Source organism: Meleagris gallopavo, chromosome 1 (genome assembly GCF_905368555.1).
Source record: "Meleagris gallopavo chromosome 1, MGAL_WU_HG_1.1, whole genome shotgun sequence".
Taxonomy (NCBI): Eukaryota; Metazoa; Chordata; class Aves; order Galliformes; family Phasianidae; genus Meleagris; species Meleagris gallopavo.
Window position 1 is genome coordinate 1,723,978 of NC_139404.1, and position 16,625 is coordinate 1,740,602.

The window sequence follows — 16,625 nt, forward strand, 5'->3', positions numbered from 1 at the left end:
CATTCCCTGAGATGGCCTGGCTACTCTCAGAGACAGAAAAGGAATCTAAATGGAATCTAGTGTGACACAAAACAGCAGCTCTAGGTTCATATTTTTGCCTTCATTTTTACTTTCTTCTTACCTGCACAGGATTTTTCAAAAGATTTAAAGCCCTGAGGAGAGGCAGATCTTGAATACTTTCAAGTTCACTCAGCTCAGCAATCTAATTAGCAACAAAAACAGAACATAAATTAGCAGCAACAGAGTCAATGATAACTATGGGAAAAAAAAAGTTTTTCATTCCTGTTCCTAAAATCTGGAAATAAAGAAGTAATTATACTCACAAACTGGGTATACATGTTAACTGCATTCAATAAGGCATTTTCAGCCACAAAAGGCAGACAACTTGGATGTTAGCTGGAGAAGCAATATAACACAGTAATTTCGAACCACCTGCGTTTTTCCTGTTCTTTCAAACGTCAAGCCATAACACATTTAACTTTTATGTGGCTGATGTGCTTAAGTGAGGCAATTCCGCAGTTATATTTGTGCTTCATGACTAGCGAAAATAATTCCTTCTAAGGAGATTTTCTTTTCACTGAAGCTCAACTATCTAACTTGCAGCACTTAACTGAAAAACATCAGCATACTTATTCTTACCTCTATTTATGTCCAGAGGGTAATGCATCCCACTTAACATCTCATCTATTCACAAAGAAAACCTTGGTTGGCTGCACTCAGCCATATCCATTATGCTTTAGAAGTTAGGTGGGACTGACCAAAGCTTGTGTGCCCAAAGTGAAGTCATGAAGTCACGCCAGTGGCACCCAGTGAACAGTTGTAAGGCTATCAGTTAAAACAAAGTGGGTAAAAAGGAATTCCTAATGACTCATTTTAGCTATCTGTAAATTAATTAGCCCAGATCGGCCACTTAACAATTTCACTTTATAATCAGAGGAAAAAGACAGTTTCAGAGGACATGACCCATGCAAGGCTGGGATGAATGGAATTCTAAAGAAATTAATTTTCTTTAAACGTTGGAAGACTGAACCATCCCCATGTGTTAGTTAGCTTAGATGAGGTTTCTAAAAATACAAATCTCAACCACACTCTATTCAATACTCCTTCTGAGATAACAAGCCCCCTGCAGAACAATTTTGACTAGGTTGTCATTTGAGTGGATTTCCCAGATAAGTCATAGAAAACCGACAGTCCATAACTGAAAACCCCTAAATATGTATGGGTTGTATATGGGTTATACATGGGGCACCCAACATAAGAAAGATGTGGAGCTCTTGGAATGGTCCAGAGGAGGGCCACTAAGATGATCAGAGAGCTGGAGCACCTCTCCTAAGAAAAAGGTTGAGGGAATTGGGCTTGTCTGACTTGGAGAAGAGAAGGTTCTGGGAGACCTCATTGTGGCCTTCCACTACTTGAAGGGAGCACATAAACAGGAAGGGGAACGGCTGTTTATGAGTGTGGATAGTGATAGGACAAGGGGGAATGGTTTTAAACTTAGACAGGGAAGGTATAGGTTAGATATTAGGAAGGAGTTTTTCACACAGAGGGTGGTGACACACTGGAACAGGTTGCCCAAGGAGGTTGTGGATGCCCCATCCCTGGAAGCATTCAAGGCCAGGCTGGATGTGGCTCTGGGCAGCCTGGTCTAGTGGCTGGCAACCCTGCACACACCAGGGGGGTTGAAAGTAGACAATCATTTTGATCCTTTTCAACCCAGGCCATTCTATGATAAGTGTGAGAGCTACATACTGCAGACAAACCTACTGTCCTCATCGGCCCAACTGACAGCATGTGGGATTACTCCAGAGAGACAATTCCACCTTGTGGATGCAGAAGTGAAATAAAACATTGAGAGTTCTGTCCTATGTCTGCTGACTGGCCCTACAGATCTGCAGAATATCATGTCCACCCAGTCTCCAGGGACACCAAGCTGGCATCCTACTCTCACCACAGATGCAGGCAGACCAACCTAACTTTACCTTGGAACAATGAGTTCCAGCGAGAACCCTTAACGCAGCTTTTTTAGACAGATAAAACTTGAGGCTAAAGCTGTTGTGCCAATATTCTCTTTACATTATTCTCCAGAAAGAAATGTTCAAAAATGGTGACTCATTAAACAGCTTCAACAACACCATTAACAGAGATAGATTTTGATGAGGCAAAATTAATAGTTTCTACGTGCAATGAAGAACAGTAGAATCTATATGAGGCAATGGAAGTGGTGTTATTAATACTAATAACAACTACACCATTAGATAGTTTCCTGTCTTGTGTAATTTCAAACACTGATGCACCTTGAAATGTCAACCTGAACACATCATGAGAAAAAGAATTCATAGTGTATTGTACTCCTCTTCTCTTATAAATGTATATTGCGGGGGGGAAAATTACAGAAAATGTTCAGTTCCTGGTTTATACTATTATTTCTCATTTTCTTCATTTTTTTTCCACATGCAGATCTATCTTTGATGTCAGAATGATTCATGAATTGACAGTCTTTTCAGTTAGAGACTCTGGGAATTCAATATCAAAAGGATTAGGTATATGTAGCCTGGGTTTCAAAATTCAAATACAAATGAGTTGGATTGTATCATTGTACTCCCTGTGAAAATCCTGCTGCAGAACAAAACACAATTTATAGGAGAGTACACGCAGTTCTGCCTTACAGAAATGTACCACTTGAGAGCTCAGAAGAAACTGTGGTCGTAAAATTGGGCTGAGAGATATTAGCAAACCCTCCTGACAGTAGGAAGGCTGTGATGTAAGTAAAGATCCTCAAGAATAATCAAACTGAAAAAAAACCCACCAATACTCACCTCTATCGTATCTACACACAGGAATTCTGTTAGTTCTTTATGTACACGAGCACTAAATACGACAGAAGTGATCCTTACATAACAATAAACCTGGAGATGTCAAATAAGGCCTGAGAAATACACTACTAATCAACATATGAAACAATACTGGAGCAAAACACCAAAGGAAAAATGGCATCTTTTCTAATATTCCTTTCTTGCAGTATTGTAAGATTCATTGTTTGATGTTTCAAGGGATCAGATTTAAGGAGAAACAAAAAAGGATGCATTCTCAGAAAGTTGAGGTCAATATTAAATATGTTACCTTGTTATCCTCTAGATTGATCACCTCTAGTAGATCATGTCTCTCCAAGCCTTCTAGTGTAGCTATTTTATTGCTAGAAAGGTCCAGCTTCCATAGAGTTTTCAAGCTATCCAAGCCCGTTATCTTCTCAAGCAGGTTAGAGCTCTAAGAATACAGGAAAACATATGAAGTCTGATAAAGTTCTACAGATGGGAAACAACACCTCTGAGGAAGAACAGTGTTCACTTTATTATTGAGAATCCTATTACAAACAGGCCTTTTATGCATTGGCCCCATCATGAGATGACATATTGCAGCTTTCCATACTCCTCAAGGAAAAAAGAACTACCTTCTGATTAACTTATCTTCTGCTCACCTTGAATAACAGCAAGTGACAACAACAGTATAAAATGAGCTCTAGCATTCTTTTTGAGATCATACTGCCTAGAGTATGCTTGCCACTATCAAACTCAAATTTAGAAAATAGATATACACATAAAAATATAGAATACATACAATATACATACATACATATAATTATGTTTATGTTTACATTTATGATTAGAGAATAAATAATGAAAATATTAAGGTAGAAAAAAACAGTACTGTCTTCTCTTCTACAGGTAATCTATAAAATCTCTTTAGGATACAGAAGTTCATTAATAAGTGCAAAGTGAAGACAATTTGCTGTCAGTGACAGCATGCCCAGAAATGTTCCAAAAAAACCCCCCTAACTACCTCTACTGGAAGTTCACCTGGACAGGAAATTACCTAAGCTTTTGGGAACTCGAGCAATTATCATTGTTTTACATTGCTTCCAAACAAGTTACAAGATAGAACAACTATATTAATCACGGGACACCAGATGGCTTCATTTCTCAGGACCCCACAAATCATACACTCATTCCTGCTACGAACTCTAAACAGATACAACATGCAGGATTCTCCACTCATCTCTGTCTCAGTGGCTACATGTACCCAGATGGCCTCTCAACATGTTTCTCTCCCTATAACCTTGCAAGTTATATTTTTCCATCAGCATCACCTTGTGCTGAAACTTTAGAAGCCTCATATTCTATTTATAAATATTTAGGAACTGTTGAAATAAATAAGCCAGCTGACTCTAATGTTAATCCAGTTGTCTGTCCTTGACATTTTTCCTGACTTTTAAATCTTTAATTAGGTTATTAATAGCATGGAGGCTCTCTCTTTCTGTACGCTGTTAGACCTCCTTAATAAGATAAAGCTCAGAGTTCTAGTTGCAAAATGCTATGCAAGAGGTACACATAAAATTCTGTGAACAAAAGAGATTTGTGTAGAGGTCCTTTCTTGCTAAGCATAAAATTCCTAAGAGCCCAGTTCATTAGAGTTGAACTTGTTATTTTTTGCAAGCTTAAGCAGAACAGAGGCTTTTTTTGCAATAGTTAGGCAGTATTTACTGTTTCTGAAGTCTTTCTTCCAAACTTCAGACCTTTACTACTCTTCTACCTGAAAGCTCAATGGAAAATAGAAAGGGAATCTGAATCAATGGGTAGAGAGGGGGAAAAAAAAGAGGAACTGCATCTTACTCTAATTAGTAAAAGAAAACACTATCCTAAAATCTGTCTATTTACATAATTTTCATATGACTATCTACTTTGCTAATTAAAAAAGACAAACAGTTGGATAAATAATCGTATCAGCATGTAAGAACCCAAACTGAAGAACGTGTTCATATTAATAAGCCTTAGCTGTTAACACGATCTCCAAAGCATTTCACAGAGCAGATAACCATTACTAACAGAATTATTATTAGGCCTTTTAACAGATGAGGAAATCAAGGTACACAATGGCTAAGCAATTTAGTAAAGAGAAGAGTTATTTAGAGAAAAGATTTTCCTGTCAGCTTAGATTTTCATACTCTTACAGTTCATTTCAAAACTTCTAGACAAGATTTTGCCAATCTTTTCCACTAAAAATTAGAAAAAAATAGTATTATTGCCACTGAAGGCATTAGATAGAAATATAAATCCATTAAATATATACTGCTGAATGATTTTTGAATATATTATTCAAAATATACAACTGCCCACTTATGAATGCAAATGCCTGTACCAAAACAGCAAAAAGTATGAGGGACAATCAGGCAGCGATGGGCACAGACCTTACTTCTGCTCTTCTACATGAATTACTACAGCACAGACATAAAAAAATCTTAAAAATTATAAAAGGATTGAAAAAGAATTCTATACTTGAATAAAGGATTCATTCGCTTTACCTAAAATATTTATGTAGGTGCTTAACACTAATGTAGCAGATATGAACATATTTCTATGTATAGCTTTTTCATACTCAGTTTTAAATTACTATTTTAAAGTACTATTACAAAGTAAAACCTGTTAAGATGTAGACTTGTATTTTTATAGCATTATATATATATATATAATTGCATTAAAAGTAGTTTTTGCTTGTACTTTGCAGCCTCTATGCTGATAGCTCTTCCTTCTATGCATCTTGAAATAATTTAGAAGAAATGGTTGCTGTTAACATTTTACTGAGGTGGAACTGAGGAATACTGGGATAAATACTTTCCAAGACTCTAAAAAGGGCCAGATGCACTCAAACAAGTGTAGGCGTTGACAGATAGAGATCTACAATGGGTTAGTTAATCCTCAGCAATCTTTATATTTAGAGATGCTAATCTCTATCTTTAGAGATGCTTCCAAGGACTAATGCAACTTGCGTTAAGAGAGATGTCATCCACTGAGGATGAGGATAATGCAGTAGTTTAGATGTCCATTTCTCTCCAATGATTTTTGAGGCAGCAGAGAACAAGCTCTGATGCAGTGATCTACACTGCAGAAATCTGTAACCAGATGAGATAAATCCCACTAAAAATCTAAAATATGCCCCAGAAATGTTGTATTGCAAATATACCCTGGAACAGGCTGCCCAAGGAGGTTGTGGATGCCCCATCCCCACAGGCATTCAAGGCCAGGCTGGATGTGGCTCTGGGCAGCCTGGTCTGGTGGTTGGTGACCCTGCACATAGCAGAGAAGTTGAAACTGGATGATCATTGTGGTCCTTTTCAACCCAGGCCATTCTATCATTCTATGATAACTCTATGATACCCTGATTTCTTCATGCAAAATTAGGAATGTAAGACTTTCAGCTGCATTACAAAATCCTTAAAGATAAATCCAAGATCCTTTAATAACTGACCATATTTGCATACTAAACTTGTTTTCTAAAAATGAATGCAAGCTGCTCAGTCCTCCTTTTTCTCTTGTGTCCTAGCTCACTGCCATCACAAACACAGCTTTGAGGAAATGTATCTCTGAAGGTAACCAGTGTCAGGACAAGAAACAATGGCTTTAAGTTGTACCAAGTGAGGTTCAGTTGGATATTAGAAAAAAAATCTCAAAAAGAGTGGTGAATTATTAGAACGGGCTGCCCAGGGAGGTGGTGGAGCCATCATCTCTGGAGGCATTCAAGAAATGTGAAGATCTGGCACTAAAGGCCACAGTTTAGTGGACATGGTTGGAGGATGGGCATGGAAGATGGACAGCTGGAGTAGTGTCTTTGAAAATGTGTTATGTAATTAACTTCACTTTTATTATGGCCTTAATATATTGATAAAGATTGACAGTAAAACAATACGAAGTACTTTCTTACCAGATTGAGTATTCTGATAGGTAAGTTCTCAAGGCCACTGATTGCAGTGAGTCTGTTGTGTGACAAACTAAGGTGAGTCAGACTATGACACCTCTCCAGTCCTCTTATTTCCTCTATGTTATTAACTTGGTAAAGGATTTGGAAATCAAGGAAAATAATTGGATGCAAAAATTATAGCAATAATTGCTGACCACATTACTCACTGGGATTGAAGTTTGTGGTATGGGGAGCTGGACATCAAATGCTTCACGCTAAAGAGTTTAACATCCCAGCTGCTCATGCCCAGGCCTGCTCTGAAAAGTACTGCTTCCTTGTTTGAATGATACAACTTTCTGTGGAACTGCAGACTTAATTTACCCTCCTTTCCTTTTTTGTGGATAAGTGTCCAATGTGGAATTATTTATATGAAAAACAAGTGACATAACCAAGCAAAATAGCCAGAACAAGCAGGACACAGAGAAATGCCTTTAGGCAATCTCAGAAGAAAACATTTTTTAATTGACTCAAGATAATGAACTCTGCCTGCAAAAACAGATGAGTTCTCACTCTTATCAGGCAGTGGACAAGTTATCTGGATTTTTTTCTTCTAACTCTGAATGATATTGTAAATCTAAATGAAATGTAAGCTTAGACAGTGCCAACATAATCCTTTTTAATAACCATAACCTTACACTGTTTTTTTTTTGTTGTTATTATTTTTTTTTCTTAGCCACCATCTTATATGAGGACTTAATTATATTCTACCTCTAAGTTCTGCACTCACAGGCTGAGGTAGGAAAGGAAAGGAGAAGAAATGTGCTGGGAAGCTGAGATTTATCTTTTCAAAGGAGCTCACTTGGCTGTCTTCTACACTTAGGAAAGAAACCAGAACCATGCACAAGCACTGATAGCTGACAGATATTCATTGATGCAAATACAGCATGGGACTGCTCCTCTTTCAACCAAGGAGGAAAAGCTTTAGTGAGCAAAGAAGTAAGGTCGATACGAAGGAGATCAACAAATCATTCACTGCCAGTAAACACAAGCACCAGCCTGTTTCGAGACAAACAGGTTTAAGCCATAAGCATCAATATGAGGCAGCAAATTGCTCAGCACTAAGAACTAATATAATCAGTTTTCTAACAGCCCACTAGAATGCCTTGTCAGCTATTATTGTCCAAGCTGTCTCCTCTCCGGTTTGGGCAGCTTCCTCCTTGAAAACTCATTTATACTCCTGTCAGGTATGCTTCTATGTGCACCTGTCAGAAAGAAAGTTACAATGACCTTACCATCTGCATTAGAATTCATTTAAATATGGTAAGAAATGCTTAGTTGCTGTCAAAAAGGAAATGCATGCCAAACATTTCCACGACTGCACAATATTTATTATTAATTTTTTTTTCCATTTATGGTTACAAAGAACAGCTTGTTTTGTCTGCCATGTCTTCCATGAGGAATGCCTGACGTGGGTTAAGAACAGTGTCACTTTACTGTTCTAAATTCTGTCCTCATTTGCCTCTGTTTCTGAGTGTCCCATTATAATCATACACATGAAACAGCTTTTATTTCCGTTACACTGGCATCAGTGCAAATGAAGAAACTGAAGACAGCATGCTGTAGCATTTCAACCAAATGAAAAAATACTGATTCAGATCCATAATATAAAAATCTGTTCTTTTTCCCTTTTCATTTTTGTCATATATATGTATTTTTTGCACTATGATGGAAAATTAGAATTGCAAAGGAATAGCATCTCAATGCCATTTTCTGGCAAGAATTATGTCACCTGCACACCTTGTAAAACGTGTGAATAAGGTAACCTGGAAACCTTGCCAATGCTTTATCTGTCCCTACATTAAAAAGACATTGTAATAATACTGTTAGGTAATGGGCTACTTTAAGGGCAAGAGACAGGAAAAAAAACTGCAACAGCCTGCTGACTTCTTTTCAGAGAGCAGAACATCAAGATGCAACTTATGAAGCAAAGAGGAAAGGGTTGCAAGGCTTCAGGAAGCAATTGTAAATGAGGCCACACGTTGCTGTGAAGCTCCAGAAGAGTTTTCAAAGAAGCATATATAGTCTATACAGAAACTAAGAGCACTATGAACAACCTTAGAAAAGTAAGCAATAGAGAAATTCTATCTGCAGTTTCATACTTATCTGATTTCTGCCACAATAGTGTTTTTAGTCATGCAAAATAAGAACCAGTGACACTGTGGTTTCCCTGTCCCTGGAGGTGTTCAAGGCCAGGTTGGATGGGGCCCTGGGCAGCCTTGTCTGGTATTAAATGTGGAGGTTGGTGGCCTGCATGTGGCAGGGGGGTTGGAGCTTCATGATCCTTGAGGTCCCTTCCAACCCAAGCCATTCTGTGATTCTGTGTAGCAGAATATTCTGCCTGTGTGTGTGTATGCAATGGTATACTCCAGGAAATTTCCTCTCACTTAAAGATTCTCTTCACTAGCACTAAACAGCCTTGTTCTCCATAGAGCCTCCATAGGCCCTCAGTAATAGTAGCTAAGTCTAAGATTAAATAACACACAACTTTTTCACTTAAGGGATCTTAGTGTTCCAGGCTGATTTCCTATTAACTTCTCTTATTTAAAAACAGCGGGGTTATTTATTAGCTCTGCTATGTGAAGGCAGCGTGACATGTCACGTTTTCAGTTTAACATGATGCAAAGTTGAAGATTTTCTGTGTTCCTCTGGCAGGCTAACTTTACATACATATACAAACACCTTTAACTCATTAAACTCAGTAAATTCAGATCAGTATCACAATCAGAATTACAATGCTTAATCTTCCTTCTAAAGAAAAGCATGACATGAAGGAAAAAATACAAAGAACGTCTTGAAGCAAAAAGTTGTTCATAAAGCAAACAAGCAACATTTCTTCCACTCAAATCTCCATAAAGGATACAGTCCAGCAAGAGTTTAGTTAGTGACTGGTATGCTGACAAATCTTGCATTTTAGGTATTTGATTGTGTGAAAAATCTACTTCCTGAAGAGAAAGGAAGACAAAATTAGTTTCTTTTTTCACCTCTTATAGATATCTTGTGAAATTAAATAGCTGTTATATTAAACTTGTGATCAATTATACAGAAGTTAGAAGAACATCAACATTAAAACCAACCTAAGCAGGAAGGCTCATTTTTACAAGAAGGAATTAAAAACTACTTTTTTTCAAACAAACTTATCATTAGTGGTCCTGCAATTATGCATATGTATTAAAAATATACCTTCCCATGGAATGCTGAGGTTCAGAAGGTGTAAGAAAATAAAAGACTGAAACATACAATGTAAAAACCCAGACGTTTGGAAAATATACTAAAATGTCAAATGAAGTATCAGAGAAGAACAAGGAAAGCTCAAAAGTTGGCTTCTGTACACATCCAAACACAATGTCTAAAGCTGATTTAAAAAACCATTCTGAATTGAACCTATAAAATGCATCTATTTGCAACTTACCTTGAGATTTTTCGGTGGCTTAAAACCAAAATATGTAGTCAATTTGTTGTTGGAAGCGTTCAGTTCTAGTAAATAAGGCATCTGACTGACACAAGAAAGATCTAATAACAAAACAAATGCCAAATGCTTTACATGAATGCATAGGTAAATGCAGATGTCATCATGTCAGAATGTGATAATTATGTTCAACTGAATAGCAACTGAAAATCAGCTCGTGATTACACATTCAGAAAGCAGTGTTTGAAATGCAGAAATCAGATACATTAATGCCTTGTACTAGAAAAAAAAAGATGATTACTAAACATCAAAGAACAAATATTCCACATAAAATCTCCATTAGGAAACATATTTGTCTGTAAGCCACAGTATAGTTCTGTATTCTAATTCTGTTTAAAGTAACAGAGAGACTACCTCTGTCCTAACTTATTAATTATTGGAGAAAAGTATTTGAGTCATTACTGATAACTAAATAACGAGCATTACAAAAAAGTTCACACTCTGCTCAGACCTAGGCTTGCTTTTACTAACAGTCTGTCTGTAAAACAGAGAAGTGCTGCCCTACCAAAGTGCTGCTATGACACAACTCAGCACCTCAACTGAAATGAAGTTGAAAGCAATACTGTAATCGGCTGCTACTACAGCTCATTTGCTTTCATTTTAAATTAAAAAGATGAGTTTGGGGGGTACAAGGCAGAGGAAAGGAGCGGAAGATAACAGGTTTTACTTCAGTCTCCATTAGTTCTCTCTCTAAATACAGTGTACTATTTGTTCTTTGGTCAGCAATGGCAAACCTTGAGGAAGGATAGCCCAAGGCTTGCAAAACTGTACTGGCCATAATTTTACACACTGTGACATTTGTATGTGCAAAGTCTCAACCTTAATCTTGTACTGACATGCTTGCTTGCATTTTAGTTGTGGATAATAAACTGGACAATAATCTCCATGTTCCCACTGATAAGCATATGCTGGTGCAGCAGTCTGAACAGTCCATACATCATCCATGACAAGATCGAGCCATTGCCTCAGTCTGTAGAGCCAGCATAGTTATGCCATTAAAATGTAGACCAAGGTTTGTGATATTAAGCCTACACGGTACGCTGCATTTCTTATCTTAAATGATTTCACAATCCAAGAATTTACTAGTGTATTTAGTACATACCATTAATTTTATTATATGAAAGTTCCAACTTCTGTAGGTGAATGTATCTAGAGAGAATGTTAACGTTGCTCAACTCACGACCCTGGAAAAATAAAGCAAAGAGACTTTAATAACTAACTGTATAACCTCGCCTTTCTCTCTCAAGAGATGTGAAGTATCAGAAGACATTGAAGACATCCCCCAAGGTCCCTCCAGCTGGATCTCTGAACAGAACAGCAGAAAGCAGACCATGTTATACCAGTAGACCAGCCATTCATGGAGACAATGTCAAAAGAATACTTTAGAACACAACCATGACAGCTGCAGGTAGGGAAAGTGCCACAGAAGTAAGGCTCCACAAAAAGTTGCCTACAGCAATAAATATTTAAGGCAACCATTTTAACTTTCTGTCCAGAAGACACTGAATGCAGCTTTCTTAAATATTTAGCGTGTTCTTCTGTTTTTTTCTCTAGCTCATTAAAGAATGAAGATACATTTCCACACCTGAAAAGGGAATATGGAAAAACATTACTACTGCTGCAACTGAGTGAAAAGAACAGTCCTGAGGTGACAATTGTGAGTAGAAGCCGTGTTGTGTCTTATCAAGTGTCCCAGGTATGGGAAATTGATGGGTATAGACAATTTTATTTCTTAAAATTATTTTACCAGGCCAACTATTTGCTGTTACAAAGAAGAAACCTTTGAGTGGAAAAGCACTTTACAATGATGCTCTTCACTTATACTTACTGAAAGTGACAGATTAAGATAAACGTATTCAGTACCAGGCGCTGAGCGCCCCAACTTGTGGAGACCCTCAGCCACAGTGTCTTCATCCAACACTCCTTCCAAACTCTCCTATAAAACACCAGAAAGGAGGGAAAGGAAGAGGAATGGGTTTAGGGGAGATTTATGAAACAAAATTCCAATCTATAGAATCTAAGAGCTGCAACTGGGAACAGTTTAATATAAGACCTCAGTCAAATGCTGCTTTACGTGCTCCATCACCTTGTTAAGGCACTACACATTAGGAAGAATGATGAATAGAGCCCTCAAAACTGATAAATAGAAACACGTTACGTGCTAACTCCAGACATTGAAAAAGGTTCACAGTCAATCCTTCCAATGCTTTTTTTTTTGGTTGGGATTTTTTTTTAACCTTCTGATTTACAGGCTCAGCATTAAGCAGGGCCTGTTTTCAGAGATGTTGAGCCATGAAACTCACATTGATTATGGATGTTAACATCTCAGCAAATCAGCACTAACATAACCCCTGTGTTGTACCCCAATACACGCGTTATTGGAGGCCCTTTACATTTGTTCAGCATGAGCAGCTAGTGCTACTCTTCAGAGAACACTCTTTGCCAAAGAGGCTACTTGACAGATGGCACTAATGAACCACTGCGTAGATTTAATGAGAAAATAAGCCAATGGCTTGTGAAATTCCTATGAGCCAAGAGAAGTCACACAATGATCTCTTATCTACAGACAAGGATAAATAATGTTTCCAATGGCAATCATATAAATCATAGCACCTATATGTTTTTATCTACAGACAAGGATAAATAATGTTTCCAATGGCAATAATTTAAATTATTACACCTATATGTTATAGCAACGGTGACTGCAGAGATATTTTCATGATTGTTGTAGCAGTAGACACGAAAGCCCAGCCAAGAAGGTAGATCCAGGAGCTTATTTAGGGCTGGGGGTATATAGAAGAAAGGGACTTAATTTGCTAATTCATATTCATTGGATTAATTAATTAATCCATATTTTAGTTTGTCTTAGTCTTCCTAGGAGAGGTGGGGGGCAATACAGAACTCTCCTGCATACAATAGGGATGGAAAGGACCCTAACAAAAAAAGGGAAGCACCAAAGCATCCTTTTCTCTTGTTGGGGAAATGAAAAATCACTTCCTTTTGTCCTCATCACCTCCCTACTTCCCCCCCCACAACTACCCTGAGAGATGAGGAGGGAAACGACACTGTCCCTATAGGCACACCCCTTCCCAAACAGCTGGGGAAGCTCTGAGGTGAACCTCTATGGGCTGCAAATCCTTGATCTCATCCTCTTTCTCCTCTTCATCCTCTTGGTGAGGAAGGCTGTGCAGCAGGCCGGGCACCTCGGAGTACCCCTGGGAGAATTCGTGCAGGCGGTAAGGAAAAGGAACGGGCAGCTCTTCTCCTTGCTTCTCCTCGGTCCCCGCCATGAACTGTGAGAAAGGAGCAGAGAGGCAGAGAAATCTGCGTTATCGGCGCTTCGCACCCGAGCTCAGCCCTCAGCTCAAGCAGCCGCCATCTTGTTTACTCTCTTGTTCTCATGGAGACGGGAAAAGCACCGCCTTCCCCTCCCCCCCATCCACGCCATCCCGACAGCCAGCCAATCGGAAAGCAACAGTTGGAGCGGTGCACGCTGGGAGTTGTAGTTCTCAGCGCGCAACTCGCCCTAGGGGACAGGCGTGCCGCAGAGCATCTTGGGAGTTGTAGTCTGCCTCAAAGCCGCCTTCCTCAGCCGCCCTCCTCACACAGCTATTTTCTTACGGTTCCAACTCCTCCTCCGTTTGTGTTTTGACCCATGGGGAGAATACTGCTCCTCGTGGTAAAACAATTTGTGGGAGACAACGGATTCGTGCTAATTGCAGTGGCTCTCCAATGTGGACCATGGCAGCCAGCTGACAGTCCTGAAATTCAGCTTTTTGTTGCCACATAATTGCGTTCTCCACCTGTGTTCATTAAAGGACACCCATCTTTGATTTCAATTGTTGTTTTTTAAAAAAAAGAGAGAGAAAAAAAAAGGACATAAAACCTCCTTCTGGACACCATCCACTGACTTTTATCTCTGTGCTTCAGGGAAACATTATGATAACTGCAATAAAGCTACCCCAAATTGCCTTCCTTCATTATCTCGCCGGCCATAAATGTTAAAACCCTTAATGAGATTTACTCTTTTTCCACTAAGTACCGTGTGCCTCCTCCCAGACCCCTCTGGGCACAGTGGCTGCCCTGCAATGGCTTTTCTCCAGATAGGGCATGGCTGGGGCTGTGTTCAGAGGAGGGCAGCAAAGGTACAGGATGGAGAGCTTGTGGAAAGATGGAAAATCCTGAAGGGGAAGGGTGAGTCCTGTCAGGATACGCATAGGGAGGCTTTTAGAATCATAGAGTCATAGAATTGATTGAGTTGGAAGGAACCTTGAAAGGTCATCTAGTCCAACTCTTCTGCAGTGAGCAGGGATACCTATAACTAGATCAGTGTGCTCAGAGCCTGCTCCAGTGCGATCCCTATGGGCAACCTCTGCCAGTGCCTCACCACCCTTATTATTTTTCTTTATATCCAGTCCAAATCTTCCCTCTTTTCATTTGTAAGCATTTCCCCATGTCCTGTCACAACAGACCCTGCTAAGGAGTTGGTCCCTTTCTTTCTCCCAGCCCCCCCCTTTAGATATTGAAAGGCCACTATCAGGTCTCCCCAGAGCCTCCTCTTCTCCAAGCTGATCAGGCACAGCTCTCTCAGCCTGGGGAAGTGTTCTATCCGTTTGATCACTTTTGTGGTCTCCCCTGGATGTGCTCCAGCAGGTCTATGTCTCTCCTATACTGAAGATTCCACATCTGGATGCATTACTGCAGGTGAGACCTTACCAGCACAGAGTAGAGGGGCAGGATCACCTCCCTCACCCTGCTGGCCATGCTTCTTTTGATGCCAGAGCTTCAAAGCCAAGCAGGAGCTGCTTGATGAGAGCAGGCTTCCTAGAGCGGTGGTTGATGCCTGTCAGTGTTCAAGAGGTATTTGGGTTATGCCCTTAATAATATGCTTTAACTTTTGGTTAGCTTTGAAGTGGTCAGACAGTTGGACTTGGTGATCTTTTAGGTTGGTTCCAACTATCCTATCCTATCCTATCCTATCCTATCCTATCCTATCCTATCCTATCCTATCCTATCCTATCCTATCCTATCCTATCCTACCCTACCCTACCCTACCCACTTTACTTTACTCTACTCCACTCTACTCTACTCTACTCTACTCACACCCTGGGCTGCAAACAATACGGGAGGGCTGCCCTCATTTGGCCAACCAGTGTTCCCTGGCTTCCCACTGCCTTCCCCATTCAATAAGCACAGGAGAACCATAAGCCAACACACAGTCAGCAAACACTGAGCATGTACAAATATCTGCTCTCTGCAAACCTGAAACATCACTTACATGGAGCTTTATATTGCACAAGGCTCTGTGAGCTTTCTGGTTGTAAAATACTGCTGCAGTGAAATAGGACAGTTTTGCTACCTCTTTCAACTGTCATGGAGGTTTTCTTATTGTGCCTCCCATATTTTAAAAGAGAGGGCAATTGGGTCACCCCCAAGAGAGGTGGCACACCTTTAACCCAACTGAGTTGCAGAAACATTTATCTTTCAGTGGGGCTTATTCAAAGGACTTTAAAAGGGCTTCGAGCTATCTACAAGCTGGGCAAGCTTTGTGCTATGGAAAAGCTATGAAGTTTTAGACAGAGAAAACTGCAGAGTACCTCTTTTTCCAGATGACAGTTTTGGCAGTCTGACATCCAGCAACCACAAAAAGAGGAGCACGCTGCCAGCTAAGCCAGATCTCTACTGCATCCATAAGCACCTACAGCAGGAGAAACATCCATAGGGACGTGTGCTGGGACTGAGAAAATCACTGCAGCCAGTGCAAAGCATAATAACATTAGCTGTGGCTGGGCTTAAATCCGTTTACATGCATGTACATTCAATACCTCATCCAAATACCTCTTTATTCCTCAGATTGCACAGGCAGGTTAACATTAGAAGAGTGGTGGGCTGATGGGAGGTATGAAGGCAGCTGACATGCTCGGATTAGTGTGCAGTTGGTTTGCAGGAAAGACACTTGCCTGAGCTCCAAGCTCTCCAAGAGGCAAAGGCAATAATGTAATCAAATTCACAACTAGCTGGGCAGCTGGTCCATGTAAGATGGAGCTGGAGATTTCATGGAAATAGATTATAAAAAAAGGGCAGGTCCAGACAAAGTTTAGATGGGCTGCCATCGAGCTTGGAGCAGTGCCAGCAGGGCTAATGAGTTCTCTTCATGGAAGTCTCCCAGAGTTTATTTCCTACCATCTGGAAAATGCCTGCCCTTCCACTGGGATTTGCAATGATTCAGACAGGAGTAAGGGTTATTAAAACCTCAGAATCATGCTTGTCCTCCCTTCTTGTCCCCTCCCCACCCCATCTGTTTGGCTTGGTGATGCAGGGACCAGCTGCTGGTTCATGAGCTCCGAGTTGAAACGGCTTCTTTAAGACC

At 39.8% G+C, this 16,625-nt stretch overlaps 1 protein-coding gene across 1 annotated transcript in view; it reads right to left on the reverse strand.

Annotated features, from left to right (window-relative positions):
- Window positions 1-13,677, reverse strand: part of LRGUK (leucine rich repeats and guanylate kinase domain containing) — a 49,456-nt gene extending 35,779 nt beyond the window's left edge. Inside the window, exons 1-8 of the mRNA XM_010710159.4 lie at window positions 13,375-13,677; window positions 12,084-12,191; window positions 11,358-11,439; window positions 10,199-10,299; window positions 9,650-9,731; window positions 6,754-6,878; window positions 3,121-3,264; window positions 122-202 (exon numbers count right to left, since the gene is read on the reverse strand). Of these exons, the coding sequence (XP_010708461.2) occupies window positions 122-202; window positions 3,121-3,264; window positions 6,754-6,878; window positions 9,650-9,731; window positions 10,199-10,299; window positions 11,358-11,439; window positions 12,084-12,191; window positions 13,375-13,545 (894 nt within the window). The 5' untranslated portion in view covers window positions 13,546-13,677. The remainder of the gene's footprint in view (window positions 1-121; window positions 203-3,120; window positions 3,265-6,753; window positions 6,879-9,649; window positions 9,732-10,198; window positions 10,300-11,357; window positions 11,440-12,083; window positions 12,192-13,374) is intronic.
- Window positions 13,678-16,625: the final 2,948 nt, after the last annotated feature.